The 20,931-nt window shown below is 40.5% G+C and overlaps 2 protein-coding genes across 3 annotated transcripts in view; both read left to right on the top strand.

Annotated features, from left to right (window-relative positions):
• LOC118369133 (ALK tyrosine kinase receptor-like) overlaps positions 1-18,914 on the top strand; it is a 592,945-nt gene extending 574,031 nt beyond the window's left edge. Inside the window, exons 13-17 of the mRNA XM_035753612.2 lie at positions 95-242; positions 2,807-2,914; positions 16,609-16,747; positions 18,405-18,567; positions 18,872-18,914. Of these exons, the coding sequence (XP_035609505.2) occupies positions 95-242; positions 2,807-2,914; positions 16,609-16,747; positions 18,405-18,567; positions 18,872-18,914 (601 nt within the window). The remainder of the gene's footprint in view (positions 1-94; positions 243-2,806; positions 2,915-16,608; positions 16,748-18,404; positions 18,568-18,871) is intronic.
• A 1,517-nt stretch (positions 18,915-20,431) lies between these two features.
• Positions 20,432-20,931, top strand: part of LOC118368557 (ALK tyrosine kinase receptor-like) — a 45,728-nt gene continuing 45,228 nt past the window's right edge. The window contains exon 1 of one of the 2 annotated variants that reach the window (XM_035752750.2): positions 20,432-20,526. The gene's annotated coding sequence lies outside the window, so the exon portion shown is untranslated. Of the gene's footprint in view, positions 20,527-20,583; positions 20,719-20,931 lie in introns of those variants that run through there. The other variant, XM_035752751.2, reaches the window with a different exon arrangement.

Below are 20,931 nucleotides of genomic sequence, written 5' to 3' on the forward strand. Positions count from 1 at the left end.
ATAAATGCATTTATAATGCCTTATGTACAGCTGGTTCATACAAAGTAGTAATACCAAAGTCATGCCTTTCTGTTTATGTGTATTTCCAAAACAGGATCACAGCTTGTGGGGCAGCTGGCGGTCGCAGTGTATTGGCCATGACAAAGTCACATGGTGTCCAACTCACAGCGGACTTCCAGCTTCAGAAGGGCGAGTTGCTTTATTTCCTGGTGGGCCAAAAGGGAGAGGACGCTTGCCCCAATGTGAGTACCAACTTCCCAAAAGCCACTAAGGAGCCCTATCTAAGATGACTGTATCTAAGAAGGTCTGATAACTTGGAAAAAAAACAAATACACTGAAGACAAACCCAGGTTAAACCAGGGTTCTTAGGCCAGGGGGGCTATAGTAAAGGCTTAATTTTGCTTTCTAATTAATCAGGTGGAATCATTGCTTCATCACTTACACCTATACGCAATCCTGTCAGTTATTCACAAGTGCAAAAGTAGCCTATTATAGACTACAGCATGGCCTAACTCGATCCAAACTGTGATGTTGAAGTCTCAGGGATATGGCAAAAGAAGAACGTCCTCAAAACGGCTTTGACATTTCCACTGTAAACATTGTTGAATTGAATTTACTCGCATTAGGAAGATGAGAAATGGAAAATAATTATTAACGTTTAAACATAATTTTTATCCGTTTTCTGTTCAAATTATAACACAAATTCATAAAATTCTACGTGAATTCACAATGCAGCCGCACTGCTTCCAGTAACGGTTTAGGTCTCACCACATTTTCAATTTGTCACATCCCTAGGTGAGAGTCTCAGTCTAACAATGGAAATGGCAAGACACTTGATTTAACTTCTCAAAGTATTGCCATACAGGACTTCGCTGCTGTCGCTTGCCTTTCTCTACCATTTTCTCAAATGTGGATGAGGATGACGTAGTGGTGGAGAGTCGACTCCAAAATAATTGATTCCTCGACTCCTAGCATATCGACTCCCATTTCTAAGTGTCAAGATTCAATTCTGCTACGAATCGACTCAAGTCCTAAAATTCAGTATTTTTGGAAAGGAGTGATTAGTTGCAGTACTTTGGAGAACACAAACACTTATATCTTTCAAAGTGAGATAGCTTGAGAGGAATGGAGGGAGAGGGGAGGGGCACAATATAAAGTCAGGTCTGCCTCCAGGCAGACAGTCAGAACCGTGCACTAGGCCTATCTAACGGTAACCAAAAGCTGTATCTCACAATGGAATGCTATATCTCGCAATTGTTTGGCTTGCAATGTCTCGCAACTTCAGTAAAGCAGGGCTTATCGTCAATGAATAGACTAGGATATTCTACATGGAACAGACCGATTACTGAACACACATGCACATCATTAGTGAAGAGAACGAACAGGCAAGCAGACGAGACAGCACGATGGAGTGAGAGGAAGGGGCAGAAAGAACCGTGGGCTTATGTCTAAGTAATCTGTATCTTGCAATGTCTTGTCTTGCATGCCTCAGAAATTCATCAAAGTATATCTAAAGTTTGACTCTTCCTCTCTGGTTTTATTTAAATTACACAACTTTCCCCTGGCCTTTATAGCCAATCGTCTACTTAGCCTATAACACAGAAAATAATATTTTGTGATAACTGGGGAAAAAACAAATAAACATTGTTTTTCGTTTAGGTATGATTTCTTTGACATCAAGAATCCCAATTTTGTTTAAACGTTTACACCCCTACTCTCAGCCCATTATTTTGTTTTTGGCCTCATCCCAGAGTTGTCTTATACTTTGGAGTTCTCAGTCAGGAATCATTTGGAAAATGGCTCAAAATATCTTGGAGAAAAACGTTGAAATGAAAAGCTGAGAGGTGGCCCAGATGCATTTGGAGTCACTTGAGGTCTATAATTCTATCATGTCTATAATCCTGAAGGGAGTAGATACTCTCAAAGGGGGCTTTTAAACTGATTAGTTGAGTGCCGGTGTGTTCTATGTTCCTCACAGCCTCCCCTCTGTAGAAGTATTAATATCCTTTTAGGCTTTTACACACCATATTAAACACTTACGCACGCACGCACGCACGCACGCACACACGCACGCACACGCACACACGCACACACACACACACACACACACACACACACACACACACACACACACACACACACACACACACACACACACACACACACACACACACACACACACACACAAAAGCGACAGCCAGAGGTGGGAGGGTGTCGGTTAGGGCAGGAGGGCGGGGTGGGGGGTAATTCTGTGTGAAATTGAGCTCTGGCAATCCACGGCCTCCCATGGGGCACTGGCCAAGGTCGGAATCCATTGCCCCCTCTCCTCCTGCAGATGTCAATCAAACTCTCCCCTCCCTCTCCAGCTCTGGCTGTAGGAGCCTGAAGTCCAGATTGATGAAAGTATCGTGGTTGGAATGAAGAGGACTGACTGTCTGGTTACTATTACCTGTCATCAGCACCGCTGGTCGTTTGGCTCTCGATAAATCTCTAATTTGTTACAATAGCCCAAGGCAGTGATGGGTAGATTGGGTAGAATAAAACATGATGTGTAGTACTCCTATGCTCTTGGACACTTGCTCCTATGCTCTTGGACACTCTTGGACACTTGGGAATAGGCTAGTAAAGGCCCAATCCTACCTACATATATGAGCTTGGAACTTGACTTTGGCAAACATCTTCCATTGATATCAATGCATGATTTGTGAGGAAGTCTGGATTATACAGATGTACAGTGTCTCAAATGTGTTATTTTCCCCTGTATAAAGAAACTCGGGTATCACTCTCTCCCCATTATCATTGGTAGACCAACGGGACACTGAACAAGATCTGTGTAGAGCAGACACCATTGGACAAGAAGACACAGGTCAAAGGGGGCGGAGGCGGAGGAGGAGGAGCCACCTATGTGTTCAAGGTAAGGAGAAAAGGCTGCATCGCAAAGCTTTCCCTGTTTTCTTGCCCTACTTGATCCCTGATAGGTGGAAAGATTGGGTATGCCTCCTCCATGTTGCCCTTCAACTGTCAGATGTGAAGGATGGAAGTAAAAGAGTCTGGAAAGGATTAGGGCCGTTGCGGTGACTGCATTACCGCCACTCTGGCAGTCCTGAGTCATGGCCGCAGTCAAATTCCACGTCTCTGTTGAGTCACAGTAATCTCCTCCTATGCACTCAGTACATGATTGGCGCTGATGCGTTGGTAGTGCCCAACTCACTAACAACCGCTAATAGTCTGGTACTCAGCTCTCTATTGTCCCTCTAATCACTCTGACATCAACACAAATGCATTCGAAAATCACATCAAACACTTATCATCAAAAGAGTAGGCCTATCATGCTTTTAAAACTCATCGTTACAGGCTGACCAAATCGGACGCACGTGTGCGCCATCGACCAGGACATGCAGGTTGAAATATCATAAAAATCTCTGCACCAATTATATTAATTTGGGGACAGGTTGAAAAGCATTAAACATTTATGGCAATTTAGCTAGCCGGCTTGCTGTTGCTAGCTCATTTGTCCTGGGATATAAACATTTGGTTGTTATTTTACCTGAAATGCACAAGGTCTCTACTCCGACAACTAATCCACAGATAAAAGGGTAAACCGAATTCCTTTCTCGTCATCTCTCCTCCTTCCTCAGGCTTTCTTTTGTACTTCTTTGGACTTTATATGGCGGTTGTCAACCAATTTTATGGTGCATTCTACATTGTTGAATAATAGTGAAGACATCATAACTATAGAATAACACATATGGAATCAGTTAAGAATAAATTATTATTTACAAGGACAGCCTTCCTCCCCGCCGGGGAATTGAACCACGGACTCCCAAGTGCCCACACACGACACAGGGATTCTTTAGCTAAATAGCCCAGCACTGTAGCCTACTTCCAACCGTCACGTTGTACATCGCCATATTTTCCGTTCCATCCTAACGGAAACCCAGAGGGTTTTTTGTTTTTCTTGGAATAGAAGCACCATAACATTAATCCAATTAAGAAACATTTCATAAAATCAGTCCCATACTAAGTTCTTACAAAAAAGGTTTTAAAATCTCTAGTACAGCCACTATTGAAGGCTATCAAATGCTTCTCAAAGATGCCCTCTGGTGGTCAAACTAGCACTAACTAGCATTAATGGTACCAGTAGTTTGCAATTAAACAACATGCCAAATAATTATTTGGCACAACGCAAGCTGTGCTGCAGTACGCTGCAACTTTTATAGGAAGAACCACTATACGAGTCCTGTTTACTCTAGCTGTTTTAACGTAACTTACTTATTGGCAAAAAGGCCTACTTCAATATACAGTATATCAATCAATTAGTCATTTAATTGTGCATGTCATCACACAGCATACAACTTATCCATGTCTCTAAATACAGTAAAGCATTTATTTGTTATAAATCACAACATGTTGGCTAAAGCGATTGAATTAACGAATGCATTTGGCTGTTTATAATATTGGCTATACTAGAGACTTTAAAACCTTTTCAGACTACAGACTATTTGGGATTATTATTGTATTTGTTGTGCTGTTTATACTGTTAGCAATTTAAATGAGTGAAACGCATTAATTTTATGGTTTTTATATTCCAAGAATAAATGAAAATCCATTTTACAGTAACATATGTAGGCCTCAGGGTTTCCGTTAGGTAAAGGTGTCACTCTACAATGTGATCAGTCGGGAGTAGGCCTAGGCTACTAGTGAGAGTGAAGAGCAAAATAATCCTAACATTTCCACTCCCTAATTGTAGCCTAACCAATACCCAAACAGAGATTCAGTGAAAATAAAAATATTATTGATTTATCAAGACCAGTCCCCATGCTTGTCTCAAAGCAGCGCTGAAATAGTTGACCATACGCGGGCGGGTAGGCTGTTGCTTCAAATAATTGTATAACAATTGGATGACTTTGGTTGTTTCAGTAAGCAACAAGTTGTTGCCTTCAATTCCATTAGTCTACTTTATTCCAATATTTCTGACATTCAGTGATACTTATTTCCATAGTAATTAGTTATGGATCCATCCAGATGTGGTTAGAAAACAGTGCATGTGGTGGGCTAAGCAAAGAGACGGGTGATGTGGCATGCCTTGCAAACACCCATGAATACATTTAAAGTCCCTAAACTCGGCAAGAATCTATTGTCCTGCTGATAGACCATCAAGGTTGGACAGCTTCTTTTTAAGTCAAATTTATTGAAAAGGCTGTTAAACCATTTACACCTGGTCCACAGAGTTGGTGCGTACTTACAGTACAGAGCACTTTTACTCCATTCTCCGCAAGACACTCTACCAATGCCACCAGGTTATTCTTTATATTCTTAATAAATAAAACACCTACATTAAATAGATCAGGTCTTCAAAATATGTGAAACCTTTTTTATGTATATCTGTGCTTAGTAGCAGAGGCTTCATGTTTTCACCATCAACTTGTTAATTTAGCAGACATCACTTGCGTATATACAGTCAACACATATTGTAAGAATGTAATGGAATATAACAGACCATTTTATTTTCCCTTACAATAAAAACCTTACAGTGTAACAAAAGTTTTATTATTAAGTAATAAGCTTTAATAAGTTATAGGTTTTTCGGACAGCTTTTTTGTGTGTGTGAGCGTGGGACAGAGAAGAGCAATTCTTCCACTACTGTTCCAAATTCAATCACTCTCTTCTTCTTCATCATCATCATTCAGTTGATTCAAATTAAATTATAATACATTTTGTCACTCCTATTCAACAACTCAAAATCGCTTTTGCATTTGCTCCAAAGGGATAACTTGAAATGACATGATATATAGTAGGTTAATTAAATAATCTATAACAATAAAAATGTTCTTTATTAGTCTAGTGGATATAATTATTTTAGGTACAGTGCTTTGCGAAAGTATTCATCCCCCTTGGTGTTTTTCCTATTTTGTTGCATTACAACCTGTAATTTAAATTGATTTTAATTTGGATTTCATGTAATGGACATACACAAAATAGTCCAAATTGGTGAAGTGAAATGAAAAAAATAACTTGTTTCAAAAAGTTCTTTAAAAAAAACGGAAAAGTGGTGCATGCATATGTATTCACCCCCTTTGCTATGAAGCCCCTAAATAAGATCTGGTGCAACCAATTACCTCCAGAAGTCACATAATTAGTTAGATTGCACACAGGTGGACCTTATTTAAGTGTCACATGATCTTTCACATGATCTCAGTATATGTACACCTGTTCTGAAAGGTCCCAGAGTCTGCAACACCACTAAGCAAGGGGCACCACCAAGCAAACGGCACCATGAAGACCAAGGACCTCTCCAAACAGGTCAGCGACAAAGTTGTGGAGAAGTACAGATTTGGGTTGTAAAAAAATATCTGAAACTTTGAACATCCCACAGAGCACAATTAAATCCATAATTAAAAAATTGAAAGAATATGACATAACAACAAACCTGCCAAGAGAGGGCCACCCACCAAAATTCAAGGACCGGGCAAGGAGGGAATTAATCAGAGAGGCAACAAAGAGACCAAATATAACCCTGAAGGAGCTACAAAGCTCCACAGCGAAGATTGGAGTATTTGTCCATAGGACCACTTGATCCGTACACTCCACAGAGCTGGGCTTTACGGAAGAGTCACCAGAAAATAAGTCATTTAAAAAAAAAAGAAAATAAGCAAACACGTTTGGTGTTCGCCAAAAGGAATGTGGGAGACTTCCCAAACATATGGACGAAGGTACTCTGGTCAGATGAGACTAAAATTGAGCTTTTTGGCCATCAAGGAAAACACTATGTCTGGCGCAAACCCGACAGCTCTCATCCCTCTGAGAACACCATCCCAATATGGTGGTGGCAGCATCATGCTGTGGGGAGGTTGTTCATCGGCAGGGAATGGGAAACTGGTCAGAATTAAAGAAACGATGGATGGCGCTAAATACAAGGAAATTCTTGAGGGAAACCTGTTTCAGTCGTCCAGAGATTTGAGACTGGGACTGAGATTCACTTTTCAGCAGGACAATGACCCTAGGCATACTGCTAAAGCAACACTCGAGTGGTTTAAGGGGAAACATTTAAATGTCTTGGAATGGCCTAGTCAAAGCCCAGACTTCAATCCAATTGAGAATCTGTGGTATAACATAAAGATTGTTTTTCACCAGCAGAACCCATCCAACTAACAGGAGCTGGAGCAGTTTTGCCTTGAAGAATGGGCAAAAATCCCAGTGGCTTGATGTGCCAAGCTTAGAGATATACCCCAGGAGACTTGCATCTGTAATTTCTGTATAAATTGGCTCTACGAAGTATTGACTTTGGGGAGGTGAATAGTTATGCACGCTCACGTTTTCTCTTTTGTTGTATTATTTCTTGTTTGCTTCACAATAAAAAATATTTTGCATCTTCAAAGTGGTAGGCATGTTGTGTAAATCAAATGATACAAACCCCACAAAAATCTATTTTAATTTCAGGTTGTAAGGCAACAAAGGAAAAATGCCAAGGGTGGTGAATACTTTCGCAAGCCACTGTATATCATGTCAAATAGGCCTCGTGTAAAATCATTTTCAAAAGTGCAAGAGATACTGTTGCATGACAGACAGGTGCTGTTAGATTACAACATAATCTATCTGCCAGTTTGGAACAAGGTAAACAATACTAAATAAAGGATAAGTAATACCAGAGAGTATGTTATAATGAAAAAAAAGTGTAAAGCTATACATTATACATTATAGCAAAGTTTAAAAACAGCCAGATTTGTGAAATTGCTTTATCCAAACTTTTGTGGTTGCGTGAGGCATGGTGATCATGGAATCAGTAGGATATGAAACAAATACTCCAATAGGCAACAGAATGACAATATATTATAATAGACTATAATACAGTTAAATATATGTAGGGGTTGATGCATTTTTCGTTAAGGAAAATATGGTCTGTGATATTGAGTTAGAAATGTAAAACTTCAGAGTGCTTAATAAGCATCGAATACATTGCAAGTTTGCCCTTTTTTGCCATTAGGCTACACGTTACAATAGGATTCCTCTCTGACGTACCACAGCATCAGTAGTCTAAACTGTTGCACAAATTGGGGGATTTTTCACACATTGTCAAGCTATTAGACTATACTTTGTAAATTAATTGAGGTGTGAATGTTTGTCAGTCTCTTTCCTATTGCAATAGAGTCCTGCAATCAGGCGGGTTGCCCCGGAGTTGAAAGAGAATTTGGGTAAATACAATGGCTCAATTACACTTGACATGTGGACTGCCGATGTTCTAAAATAGAATACTTGTACCTTACAGCCCATTACATAAATGAAGACTGAACGTTTTCCACCATGGAGTGGGACAGTGCATCACAAAACTAACATAAGGCCAGCTATTGTGAAAGAATACTTGTGGATCTTGTTGATTTCCTCTATCGCTTCAAGAGGCCTACTGTCCACCTGGTAATTGTGTGGTTAACGTGTCACCTTCAGATGGATGTGTGGTTTCAGAGAGAAGCCAGCAGTGAGCGACCAGACACGGTGGATGACATCCTTTTCCTGTACAGCAATTTGAAGAGATCCAATGTCATCACTGTTTTTTAAGTTATTGTTTTGGTATATTAATTTGTTTTCTAATATTTGAAGGCTCTTTAAAGCGAATTGAGTTGTGAATGTACTGCATTGCATTGTGAAGGGAAAGAAATCAGTTCTTACTTACTTATTTTTAGCCAAATCAAAATCAAATCCTCAAATCCTCTGCTGTTTCCTGAAGTCCACGATCAGCTCTTTTGTTTTGTCGACATTGATAGAGTTTGTTTCCCTGGCACCACACTCCCAGGGCACTCACCTCCCATCTGTAGGCTGTCTTGTCATTGTTGGTAATCAGGCCTACTACTGTTGTGACGTCTGCAAACTTGATGATTGAGTTGGAGGCGTGCTTGGTCACACAGTCATGGGTGAACAGGGAGCACAGGAGGGGGCTGAGCACACACCCTTGTGGGGCCCCTGTGTTGAGGATCAGTGAAGTGGAAGTGTTGTTTCCTACCTCCACCAGCTGGGGGAGGCCGGTCAGGAAGTCCAGGACCCAGTTGCAGAGGGTGTGGTTCAGACCCAGGGCCCGAGCTTAATGATGAGCTTGGAGGGTATGGTGTTGAATGCTGAGCTATAGTCAATGAACAGCATTCTTCCATACATATTCATCTTGTCAGTCGTGGAGAAAGTACTTAATTGTTGTACTTGAGTAAAAGTAAAGACACCTTAATAGAACATTACTCAAGTAAAAGTGAAAGTCACCCAGTAAAATACTTATTGAGTAAAGGTCTAAAAGTATTTGGTTTTAAATATACTTGTGTATCAAAAGTAAACAGCCTAGTGGTTATAGTGTTGGACTAATAACCGCAAGGTTGCAAGTTCATATCCCCGAGCTGACAAGGTACAAATCTGTCGTTCTGCCCCTGAACAGGCAGTTAACCCACTGTTCCTAGGCCGTCATTGAAAATAAGAATTTGTTCTTAACTCACTTGCGTAGTTAAATAAATTATATTAAACAAACCGGACAGCACCATTTTCTTGTTTTTTATTTATTTACGGATAGTCAGGGGCACACTCCAACACTCAGACATAATTTAAAAATAAAGCATGTGTCTGTCGTAAGTCCGCCAGATCAGAGGCAGAAGAGATGAGCAGGGATGTTCTCTTGATAAGTACGTGAATTGGACCATTTTCCTTTCAGACAAAGCTTTCAAAATGTAATGAGTACTTTTGGGTGTCAGGAAAAAACGAATGTGGTAAAAAGTATATTATTTTCTTTAGGAATGTAGTGAAGTAAAAGTAAAAATTGTCCAAAATGTAAATAGTTAAGAAAAGTACAGATACCCCATAAAACTATTCAAGTAGTACATTGAAGTATTTGTAGTTTTAGTTAAGTACTTTACACCACTGCCTCTTGTCCAGATGGGATAGGGCATTGTGATGGCGATTGCATCGTCTGTGGATCAATTGGGGTGGTAAGCAAATTGAAGTGGGTCTAGGGTGTCAGGTATGGTAGAGGTGATATGATCCTTAGCTAGCCTCTCAAATCACTTCATGATCACAGAAGTGAGTGCTACGGGTACAGGAACAGTGATCGCACATATAGAAGCAAGTGGAGACAGCAGACTAGGATAGGAAGAGATTGAATATGTCCGTAAACACTCCAGCTAGCTGGTCTGCGCATGCTCTGGGGACGCGGCTAAGGATGCCGTCTGGGCTGGCAGCCTTGCGAGGGTTAAGGAGAAGTGTATCCAAAGTTCCATGCATAACACTTGAATTTTCATCAACATTTATAATGAGTATTTCTGTGAATTCATGTGGCTCTCTGCAATATCACTGCATGTTTTGGAACTACTGACCATAACAGGCCAATGTAAAATAAGATTTTTGGATAAAAATATTAACTTTACCGAACAAAAACTACATGTATTGTGTAACATGTAGTCCTATGAGTGTCATCTGATGAAGATCATCAAAGGGCAGTGATTCATTTTATCTCTATTTGTGCTTTTTGTGACTCCTCTCTTTGGCTGGAAAAATGGCTGGGTTTTTCTGTGAGTTGGTGGTGACCTAACATAATTGTTTGTGGAGCTTTCGCTGTAAAGCATTTTTGAAATCAGACACTGTGGCTGGATTAATGAGAATTTTATCTTTAAAATGGTGCCTAATACTTGTATTTTTGAGGAATTAGATTTCTGAGATTTCTGTTGATTTGTATTTGGCGACCTGCGATTTCATTGGCTGTTGGCGAGTGTTCCACTAGCGGAACCCCAGTCCTAGACAGGTTGCAACCGATGTGTCAGATTTTTAAAAAACTTTACGGAAAAAGCATAATCTGAGAATGGCGCTCAGAGCCCAAACCAGCCAAAAGAAATGTCTGCCATGCTGCGCAGTCAACATTAGTCACAAATAGCATTATAAATATTTACTTACCTTTGATGATTTTCACAGAATGCACTCCCAGGAATCGCAGTTCCACAATAAATGCTTGTTTTGTTCGATAATGTCCATCATTTATGTCCATTTATGTTCAAATAGCTTCTTTTGTTAGGGCATTTGGTAAACAAATCAAACAGCGCCTTCAGGTCCAGTCGGATGAAAAGTTCAAAAAGTTATATTACAGGTCGAAGAAACTTGTCAAACTAAGTATAGAATCAGTCTTTAGGATGTTTTTATCATAAATGTTCAATAATGTTCCAACCGGAGAATTCCGATGTCTGTAGAAAAACAATGGAACGAGAGATACCTCTCATGTGAAATGCGCGTGACTGTGAACGAGGCTGCTGGCAGACCCCTTAGACAAACAGCTCACATCTGGCCCCCCTTCACAGGAGAAGCCTGAAACAATGTTCTAAAGACGGTTGACATCTAGTGGAAGCCTTAGGAAGTGCAACATAACCCATATCCCACTGTGAATTCGATAGGAGCTGAGTTCAAAATCTACAAACCTCAGATTTCCCACTTCCTGTTTGGATTTTTATCTCAGGTGTTTGCCTGCCATATGAGTTCTGTTATACTCATAGACATCATTCACACAGTTTTAGAAACTTCAGAGTGTTTTCTATTCAATACTACTACTAATATGCATATATTAGCATATGGGACTGAGTAGGAGGCAGTTCACTCTGGGCACGCTATTCATTCAAAAGTGAAATGCTGCCCCCTATCCCAAAGAATTTAACACGCTTAAATGATTTACTAACATTGGCCACGGAGAATTGTCTCTATACCAACGTTTTACCTGTTTGATTGGATGCAATAACTACACTGTTTGTATTTGGCCATATTCCCAGTCACCTTGCCATGGTTAAATGCAGTTGGTCGCACTTTCAGTTTTGCGCGAATGCTGACATCTATCCACGGTTTCTGGTTAGGGTAGGTTTTAACCTTTAGCGACTAGCAAACCTGTATCCGGGAGCGTAATCATAGCCTCAAATGCATTAGCATAACGCAGCAGACATAAATACCACTAGAAACTTTTCCTATTCATGAAAATCGCAAATAAATGAATAAAATATATTCAAACACAAGCTTAGCCTTTTGTTAACAACACTGTCATCTCAGATTTTCAAAATATGCGTCACAGCCAACGCTAGACAAGCATTTGTGTAAGTTTATCATGGCATAATGCTATGCTAGGCTCTGCTGGCAGCAGGCAACATTTTCACGAAAATAACAAAAGCAACCAAATTAAATAATTTACCTTTGAAGAACTTCGGATGCTTTCACTCATGAGACTCCCAGTTAGATAGCAAATGTTCCTTTTTTCCAAAAATATTATTTTTGTAGGTGAAAAAGCTCCCGTTTCTTCATCATGATTGGCTGAGAAATCGACCGAAAAATGCTACTACTACAACGCCAAACTTTTTTTAAAATTAGCTACATAATATCGACAAACACGGCAAACGTTGTTTAGGATCCATCCTCAAGGTGTTTTTAACAAATATATTCAATAATATATTGGTCGAGGCAATTGGTTTCTCATAAGAAGCGATTGGAAAAATGGCTACCTCAGTATTTTACGCAAGATTTTCTGCGGGAGACACCATGTGACCACATGCTATATATGGTCCCTTACAGCCATTCTTCAATGGAAATGCCTAAAAAGACGTCACAATGCTGTAGACACCTTGGGGAATGCGTGGAAAATGTAAGCTCATTCGTAGCTCATTCACAGCCATATAAGGAGTCATTGGCATGAGGCGGTTAAAAAAAATACGGCACTTCCTGATAGGATTTTTATCTGGGTTTCGCCTGTAACATCAGTTCTGTTGCACTCACAGACAATATCTTTGCAGTTTTGGAAACATCAAAGTGTTTTCTTTCCAAAGCTGTCAATTATATGCATAGACGAGCATCTTTTTGTGAAATATCTTGTTTAAAACGGGAACGTTTTTCATCCAAAGTTTTTAATAGCGCCACCTAGTCGCAAGAAGTTAATGGTCACAGTGGGTACAACATCTCCTATACACTTCTTGATAAACTCAGTCACCGTATCTGTGTATTCATCAATGTTATTCTCAGAGGCTACTTGGAATATATCTTCAAGCGTAGATTCCGATTGGTCAGACCAGCGTTGAATATTCCTTAGCACGGGTACTTCCTGTTTGTGTTTCTGCCTATAGGAAGGGAGGAGCAAAATGGAGCCGTGATCAGATTTGCCTAAGGGAGGGCGGGGGTGGGCCTTGTAGGCATTCCAGATTTTGGAGTGGCAGTGGTCAAGGGTTTTAGCAGCTCGAGTACTACAGTCAATGTGTGGATATAACTTCGGTAGTGTTTTACTCAAATTTGCTTTGTTGTAATCTCCAGCTACAATAAATGCGCCCTCAGGATATGTGTTTCCCAGTTTGCATAAAGTCCAGTGAAGTTCTTTGAGCCATTGTGGTATCGGCTTGAGGGGGAATATACACGGCTGTAACCTAAGAAAATTTTCTTGGGAGGTAACAGCATTTGATTGTGAGGTATTCTAGGTCGGGGGAACAAAATTACTTGAGTTTCTGTATGTTATCACAATCACACCATGAATGGTTAATCATGAAACATACACCCCTACCTTTCTTCTTACCAGAGAGTTCTTTATTCCTGCGCAATATACTAAGATATACTAAGAGAGTTCTTTATTTCTGCGCAATATACTAAGAACCCAGCTGGCTGTATGGACAAAGACAGTATATCCCGAGAGAGCCATGTTTCTGTGAAACAGAGTATGTGTTACAATCCCTGATGTCTCTCTGGATGGAGATTCTCTCCCTGAGCTGGTCTACTTTATTATCCAGAGACTGAACATTAGCGAGTAATATACTCTGAAGTGGTGGGTGGTGTGTGCGCCTCCTGTGTCGGACTAGAAGTCCACTCCAAATACCTCTTCTCCGCCGGAGGTGTTTTGGATCAGCCTTTGGAATCAATTCAATTGCATTGGGGAGTAGGAACAAAGGATCCAATTCGGGAAAGTCGTATTCCAGATCGTAATGCTGGTATCACAAAAACATTTCTGTCTGTATGTAATAACAGAAAACATTTCTTGGGCTTGCAGACAAATTAATTAATGCAGGAAAAGAGGAATAATAGCCTACTGACTGTCGTCATAAAAACAATTAGACAAAAAAAGGTATATTATTTTGTTGGGTAACGGATCGGCTCTTGTAATTCATTAAGAGGTGGCTTCTATCTTCAATATAATCATTTATTCAGAAGGTTAAACCCATAGGTCTTTGGTAGTTAATTCAACTCGATTACCAGGTTAATTTTGCATTAGGTTATAATAATCCATGCCTTCTGGGAATGTTTTTAAGTCCAAAAGTTATGGGTGGAGTTAGAAATGTGGCTGTCAGAAGTATCACAATGGAAATTAACTTTTTATCCATCTGTCTGCATATTTCAAGACATGGCATATAAGGGTGCAGAGATACCATACCCTATGCGTTGGACAATACTTTTCTCGTCAATCATCTTGAAATACATATACTTAAAAACTGAAAATCAACCAATGTCCGCCTTGAAATGCTTTATTATCCAAATGTTGAAAGTGCATGTGGGCGACAGAGAGAAATAAAATGGTGCAGTTTGAGGCCATGTGGCAGAGAGTGATGCGGGCGCTGGAGATGGCGGTGTGAGCAGGTGGATCTGGGCAGGTGTGATGTAGTTGTAGTTTGTATGTGTATGTTTTGTATTGTCTACAAAGATTAAATCAAATCTTACAAAAATATAAATAGGGAAAAATGAAAGACTTGCAAAAGGCATTTGATTATTCATTATGAATAGGATTCATTTGATTTATTTTGTTAACATTCTTCATTATAACCACAATATCACAAATGATTGAACACACACAACATGAGCAGATTAACTTGGTCAAAACATTTCTTTATTAAAGACTATCAGGAACAATATTGGTACTTATTTATTTTGATCCAAAGCCACAGATGAGTGAGTCACTCAGCTTTATGCTGACAAATATAGCTTTATGCTGCAAAATAGCCTACTAAATAGGCCAAGACTAAACAAATATATTAGATTGCCTAAATAAACTAGTACATCTCTTAAATAAATTAAGTAGCTCAGGTCTTGAAAATATGGGCAACACCACCCCCCATATTCTCGCTGCACTCTCTTTCATTCAGTTACTTCTTCACATCAGCAAAGAAGAACTTTCAGAAACTCACTTTATATAGAGAGGCTATCACTCTTTCACACTGTGGTGAATAAAGTTTGTTATTTAGAATTATTTATTTCTGTTTTTAGAGGGAGAGAAACCAAAAGCCCACAGTGCCTATTTTTCGAAAATAATCAGTCCACATGTCAAGTGTAATTGTATTTACCCAAGTTCTCTCTCAACTCCACGACCACCAACTTTTTGGGGACCTGATGCAGGAATCTAGTGCCAGAGAAGAGCGACTCTCGGACTGAAACACTCACACCTCCATTAATTTACGAAAAGATAGTCAATTGTGCCACAGTTTAGACTACCGATAGATCAGCATTCTAATTCCCCCTTGTGATAGTGTGGTGCAATGAGAGAATTACACAATTTACCACAATCTGACACCATCTACCACAGACGGTCATGGCATAAGCTCAAAACCTTTAATTGAGGAACCACTATATCTGAGAGATTTTAGAAAGATCAGGACACATGTATTTATTTAATGTTATTTTTTTTACATGCATTTAACACCTTATTTTTCCCCTAAAAAAGTCTCCATTTATACTTCCATTAATTTTTTAACTGGTATTGGGGGCATTCAGATGAGTCTTGTGAGTGTGTCCTAGAGCAAAACAACCGATGTGTAAGTGTTTGTGAGAGTCTCACCTTTGCACAGAGGGGTCATATTAGTGTGTATCCCAAACGGTTCGAAAACTACAGACAGGAGTTGGCAAATCGGATGTACTGACTTCAAACGAGTCTCCTGACACTTGTGGAAGTCTTAGAGGAAAACATATGCGCACTCAATCAGGAATGGGAAGAATATCCTTCCAATTTCATTCAGCTAAGTTAAATTATACTTTTCTTACTATGAAGTCATGTGATGTAAAAAGAAATAATAATAATGGCACAAAGCATATCTTGTCTGCTGAATGAACTAGTCTCCAGCCTAGGCTGCCATTGACATTGCACATAGCCAGATAACAAAATAGGCCGACTCAGAATATGCTATTCTGTTCTTCTTAAATAAATTTTCCTCTCATCATAATGTTTCTTTAGACCGGCCTAAAATAAATAATGGATTTATTGTGATGGTGTAGGCTATATTAAATGGATTTATTAGACTTTTAAAAAATGCAGATGTTCTAAATGCACGCATCATGCGTGGAGGCCTGGAGATACTAAATGTGTTTATGTTAAGTAACGGTTAATTACCCTAAGACCTGCAAGCATTTGTATAACAGTTACCGTCTGACAAAATTTCATGACCGACACAGCCCTAGTAAGATAAGGAAGTTAGGAAAGGAAATGAAAGGGGATATATTAGATCATTTAGAGTACATGTTGTTGTTTCTTTCCTCGATTGAGCACCTGTGCCTTTTTTTAAATTAAGCTGGGTTGAAGCGGGTCTGGGCACACCCACATTAAATGTATAATATATGTTAGAGATTGGTGTCACACACACTAATTTGCCATGGTAACAGGTGGAGAGGGGTGTCCACATCCCCCTGATCATCGCAGGTGGAGGTGGTGGACGTGGGTACAGCAGCCAATCAGACAGCCAGAATGAGTTAATGGATGACCCCACTGTACCAGGGCGTAACGGGAAGTCTGGAGCGGCAGGTAAAACTTCCAACAACACTGTGTGTTTTGTGTTGTGCAGTGTGTGTGTGTGTGTGTGTGTGTGTGTGTGTGTGTGTGTGTGTGTGTGTGTGTGTGTGTGTGTGTGTGTGTGTGTGTGTGTGTGTGTGTGTGTGTGTGTGTGTGTGTGTGTGTGTGTGTGTGTGTGTGTGTATGTGTATGTGTGTGTGTGCCTGCCTATGTGCGCCTGTGTTTGTGTGTGTGTCAGCCTGTGTGCGCCTGTGTTTGTGTGTGTGTCAGCCTGTGTGCGCCTGTGTTTGTGTGTGTGTCAGCCTGTGTGCGCCTGTGTTTGTGGGTGTCTGTTTGCTCGTTCTGTGTGTTTTTGGAGGGAATCTGCCTCAGTGTGTGCCCCCAATCCATTCTGGCCCCCTGTGTCCCCCTCCCTTGGTGCAGTTTGAGTTCAATACAACTACAGCTTTTTAAAGGCTTGCTCCCCAACTGAGTTCTATTAACAACTCAATATAATTATTTACCACTTTCATCTCCCAATCCAGTGTTTTCAGTGTCTTGTGCTCCATTATGTGTTTCAAATACCTTTTCCATGTGGCTTGTTTGTACTTACAGCTAGAGTATGCTTTAGCGGGGATAGGCAATTTTTGTTAACAGTATTGTATAAAGTTGGTTTATTTGTTAAGTTTTTTATACATTTTATATGGGAGACATTGACCGTAGAACGTTGCATTGGAAACAATACACTCCTGTGTTAGGTGTACTCCAGGGTTGTGGTCTATTCATGGCAAAAGAATAGGTGAGTTTCATAGGACCCTACCTCTGTTCATAGTAATTTTTATATTTCTTACTAGTAAAATAAGACAGGACAAGATGACAGGTTTGCATGCCTATTAACTTCACAATTTGTCTCTCTCCTTTTCTACCTGGGGTGCAAACACAACGCCTCTACATTACTGTAATTTTTTACACATCTCTGTATCCATTATTCACTCATTGTGAGTCATATTAGGCTGTTCAGTAGGCCTTTGGCTTACTGTGAGTGTAGCCCGGTGAGCGCAAATAATACATTTGCTCTGTCTGGTCTGTTTACTGTTTGTTGCTGGCGTAGGATTTTCATTTTTTGTTAGGTTTTGGATGTACTTGTTTGACTCATTTGACTGGTGGGAAAGAAGAGGAGAAAATAGGGCAAGATGTGAGCTGGGAGAGTTTGTGTAGGATTAATTGTGGGTGTCTTCGTGCTAACTAGAGCCGGAGCATGGTTTTGAGAGGAGAGGTGGAGGCCCCTACTACAAACTACTGCCAAGTCTCTATCAGATACAGAGGTGGTTACTGTCTTTCTGGCTCAGCACTGGAAACATTCCTGATTCTATTTCAGACATTAACCTGAGTGTAAATCGGTGGATGCTAGGGAGTTTCAATCAAATTAATCATAATATTACCATCTGCCATCACATAATAACACCCTTTATCTACATGTTGGTGACCCATATGAGGATGATCCTCCACATTATGGTGCCCATGTGAGGATTTGCTTGCAACATTTAAGGACTGTGACTGTCCAGAAATCGATCAATCAATCGATCAAGTGTTCATTGATTGATTGGCTATCCAGAAGGTGTCAGTAAATGTGTGCACATGATTTAATCCACTGTCTTAGTGTTTGTCCTTTGTATCTTTCTGTGTGCAGGTGGAGGCGGAGGTTGGAATGACAGTAACCCTGGGTCTCTGGGTGGGAGACCCCTAATACTTGGAGGCCAGGGGGGGCAACCCTGCCAGAAGTTGGGCTGGAAGACCCGAGGGGGCTTCGGGGGAGGGGGAGGCCCCTGTACATCCGGTGGTGGAGGAGGGGGGTATAGAGGTAGGTAAAAATATATATACAGTAAATATACAGTATATAGTAATATGAATATACAGCTCGGTTCGATCCCGGCGCACAATTGGCCCAGCGTCATCCGGGTTAGGGGAGGGTAAATAATAATTTATTCTTAACTGACTTGCCTAGTTAAATAAAGGTTAAATACAATAAAAATAAAAATATAAAGCAGTGCATTCGGGAAAGTATTCAGACCCCTTGACATTTTGTTACATTGCAGCCTTATTCTAAAATGTATAAAATATTTTTTCCCCCTCATAAATCAACACACGATACCCCAGTTTCTCCCATTATTCTCTGCAGACCCTATCAAGCTCTATTTAGTTGGATGGGGAGCGTCGCGGCACAGCTATTTTCAGGTTTCTTCAGAAATGTTCGGGCTCTGGCTGGGCCATTCAAGGACATTCAGAGACTTGTCCCAAAGCCACTCCTGCGTTGTCTTGGCTGTGTGCTTAGGGTCGTTGTCCTGTTGGAATGTGAACCTTAGCCTCAGTCTGAGGTCCTGAGTGCTCTGGAGCAGGTTTTCATCAAAGATCTCTCTGTACTTTACTCCATTCACCTTTCCCTCGATCCTGACTAGTCGCCCAGTCCCTGCCAGTCAAAAACAGCATGATTCTGCCACCACCATGCTTCACTGTAGGGATGGTGTCAGGTTTCTTTCAGACGTGACGCTTGGCATTCAGGCCAAAGAGTTCAATCTTGGCCTTATCAGATCAGATAATCTTGTTTCTCATGGACTGAGAGTCCTTTAGGTGTCTTTTGGCAAACTCCAAGCGGGCTGTCATGTGCCTTTTACTGAGGAGTGACATCTGTCTGGCCACTTTACAATTAAGGTCTTATTGGTGGAGTGCTGCAGAGATGGTTGTCCTTCTGGAAGGTTCTCCTATCTCCACAGAGGAACTCTGGAGCTCAGTCAGAATGACTATCGGGTTCTTGGTCACCTCCCTGAGGTCTTGGGGACCTTCAATGCTGCAGAAATATTTTTGTACCCTTCCCCAGATCTGTGCCTCTACACAATCCTGTCTCGGAGCCCTACGTACAGTTCCTTCGACCTCATGGCTTGGTTTCTACTCTGGCATGCATTCGTGGGACCTTTATATAGACAGGTGTGTGCCTTTCAATTGAATTTACCACAGGTGGACTCCAATCAAGTTGTAGGAACATCTTAAGGAGGATCAATGGAAACTGGATGCGCCTGAGCTCAATTTCGAGTCTCATAGAAAAGGGTTTGAATACTTATGTAAATAATGTATTCATGATTTTTTATTTGTAATAACTTTGCAAAAATGTCTAAGAACCTGCTTTCGCTTTGTCATTATGGGGTATTGTGTGTAGACTGATGAGGGGAAAACATTATTTAATCAATTTTAGAATAAGGCTGTAACGTAACAAAATTTGGAAAAGTGAAGGGGTCTGAATACTTTCCGAATTGTAGATGTCATGTAGATTTTCAATCTGTCACTTTGTCATTGTTGGTCCATAAAACTTTATTATCATTATTTATCATTAGATAATATCATCAGGTAGCACTTTAGATGAAATGAATTCTACTGTACATACCAGGGGTGTCAATCTAGCTCCATGGAGGGCCTAGTGTCTGCGTGTTTTTGATTTATCCTTTCAATGAAGACCTAGACAACCAGGTGAGGGGAGTTCTTTACTAATTAGTGACCTTAATTCATCATTCAAGTTTAAAGGAGGAGCGAAAACCTGCAGACAATCAGCCCTTTGTGGAATGAGTTCGACACCTACTATATACCATGGAGGTACTCTGTAGTAAGTTCGCGAACTGATTATGTCATTTTATTACCACAACCATCCCCTTCACTTTCTCTAGGTGGCAGCACCTCTGAAGCAAATGACCCAAAGCAGGACGGGGATGACGGTTCCTCTTTCACTAACCCAGAGGGAGATATCTTCCTGGATGCTCTGAAAGGTAACGGATGATGAAATGAGAGAAAATTACAGTACACAGTCTATGGACTACAGTGCGGCGACTGGCAAGGTAGAGGTTAGTGAGGCGGACCAGTAGTAAGGTTGTTGGTTCAATCTTCAGGCAGGCGTCAGGTAGGGTGATGAAGGTGGTAATTGAACTGGCAATCGGAGGTCTGCTGGTGTCTGCTCCCAGGTGCCTTTCACTACTGTTGTGCCCTTGAGCAAAGCACTGCTCTACAGTTGACACTGTGCTGCTCCCAGCCTATTCTATTCTATTATTTTCTATTCTAGTATATGGAGGCTATTGCATCTGTAACATTGTATATTGTGGGTTGAGGAATAAAGCAAAGGGGCAGCATATACGGTAAGACATCTGCAAGGAGCATATCCGTTGACCATTTCCTTT

This window comes from Oncorhynchus keta, chromosome 35 (assembly GCF_023373465.1).
Source record: "Oncorhynchus keta strain PuntledgeMale-10-30-2019 chromosome 35, Oket_V2, whole genome shotgun sequence".
In the NCBI taxonomy this organism is placed as follows: domain Eukaryota; kingdom Metazoa; phylum Chordata; class Actinopteri; order Salmoniformes; family Salmonidae; genus Oncorhynchus; species Oncorhynchus keta.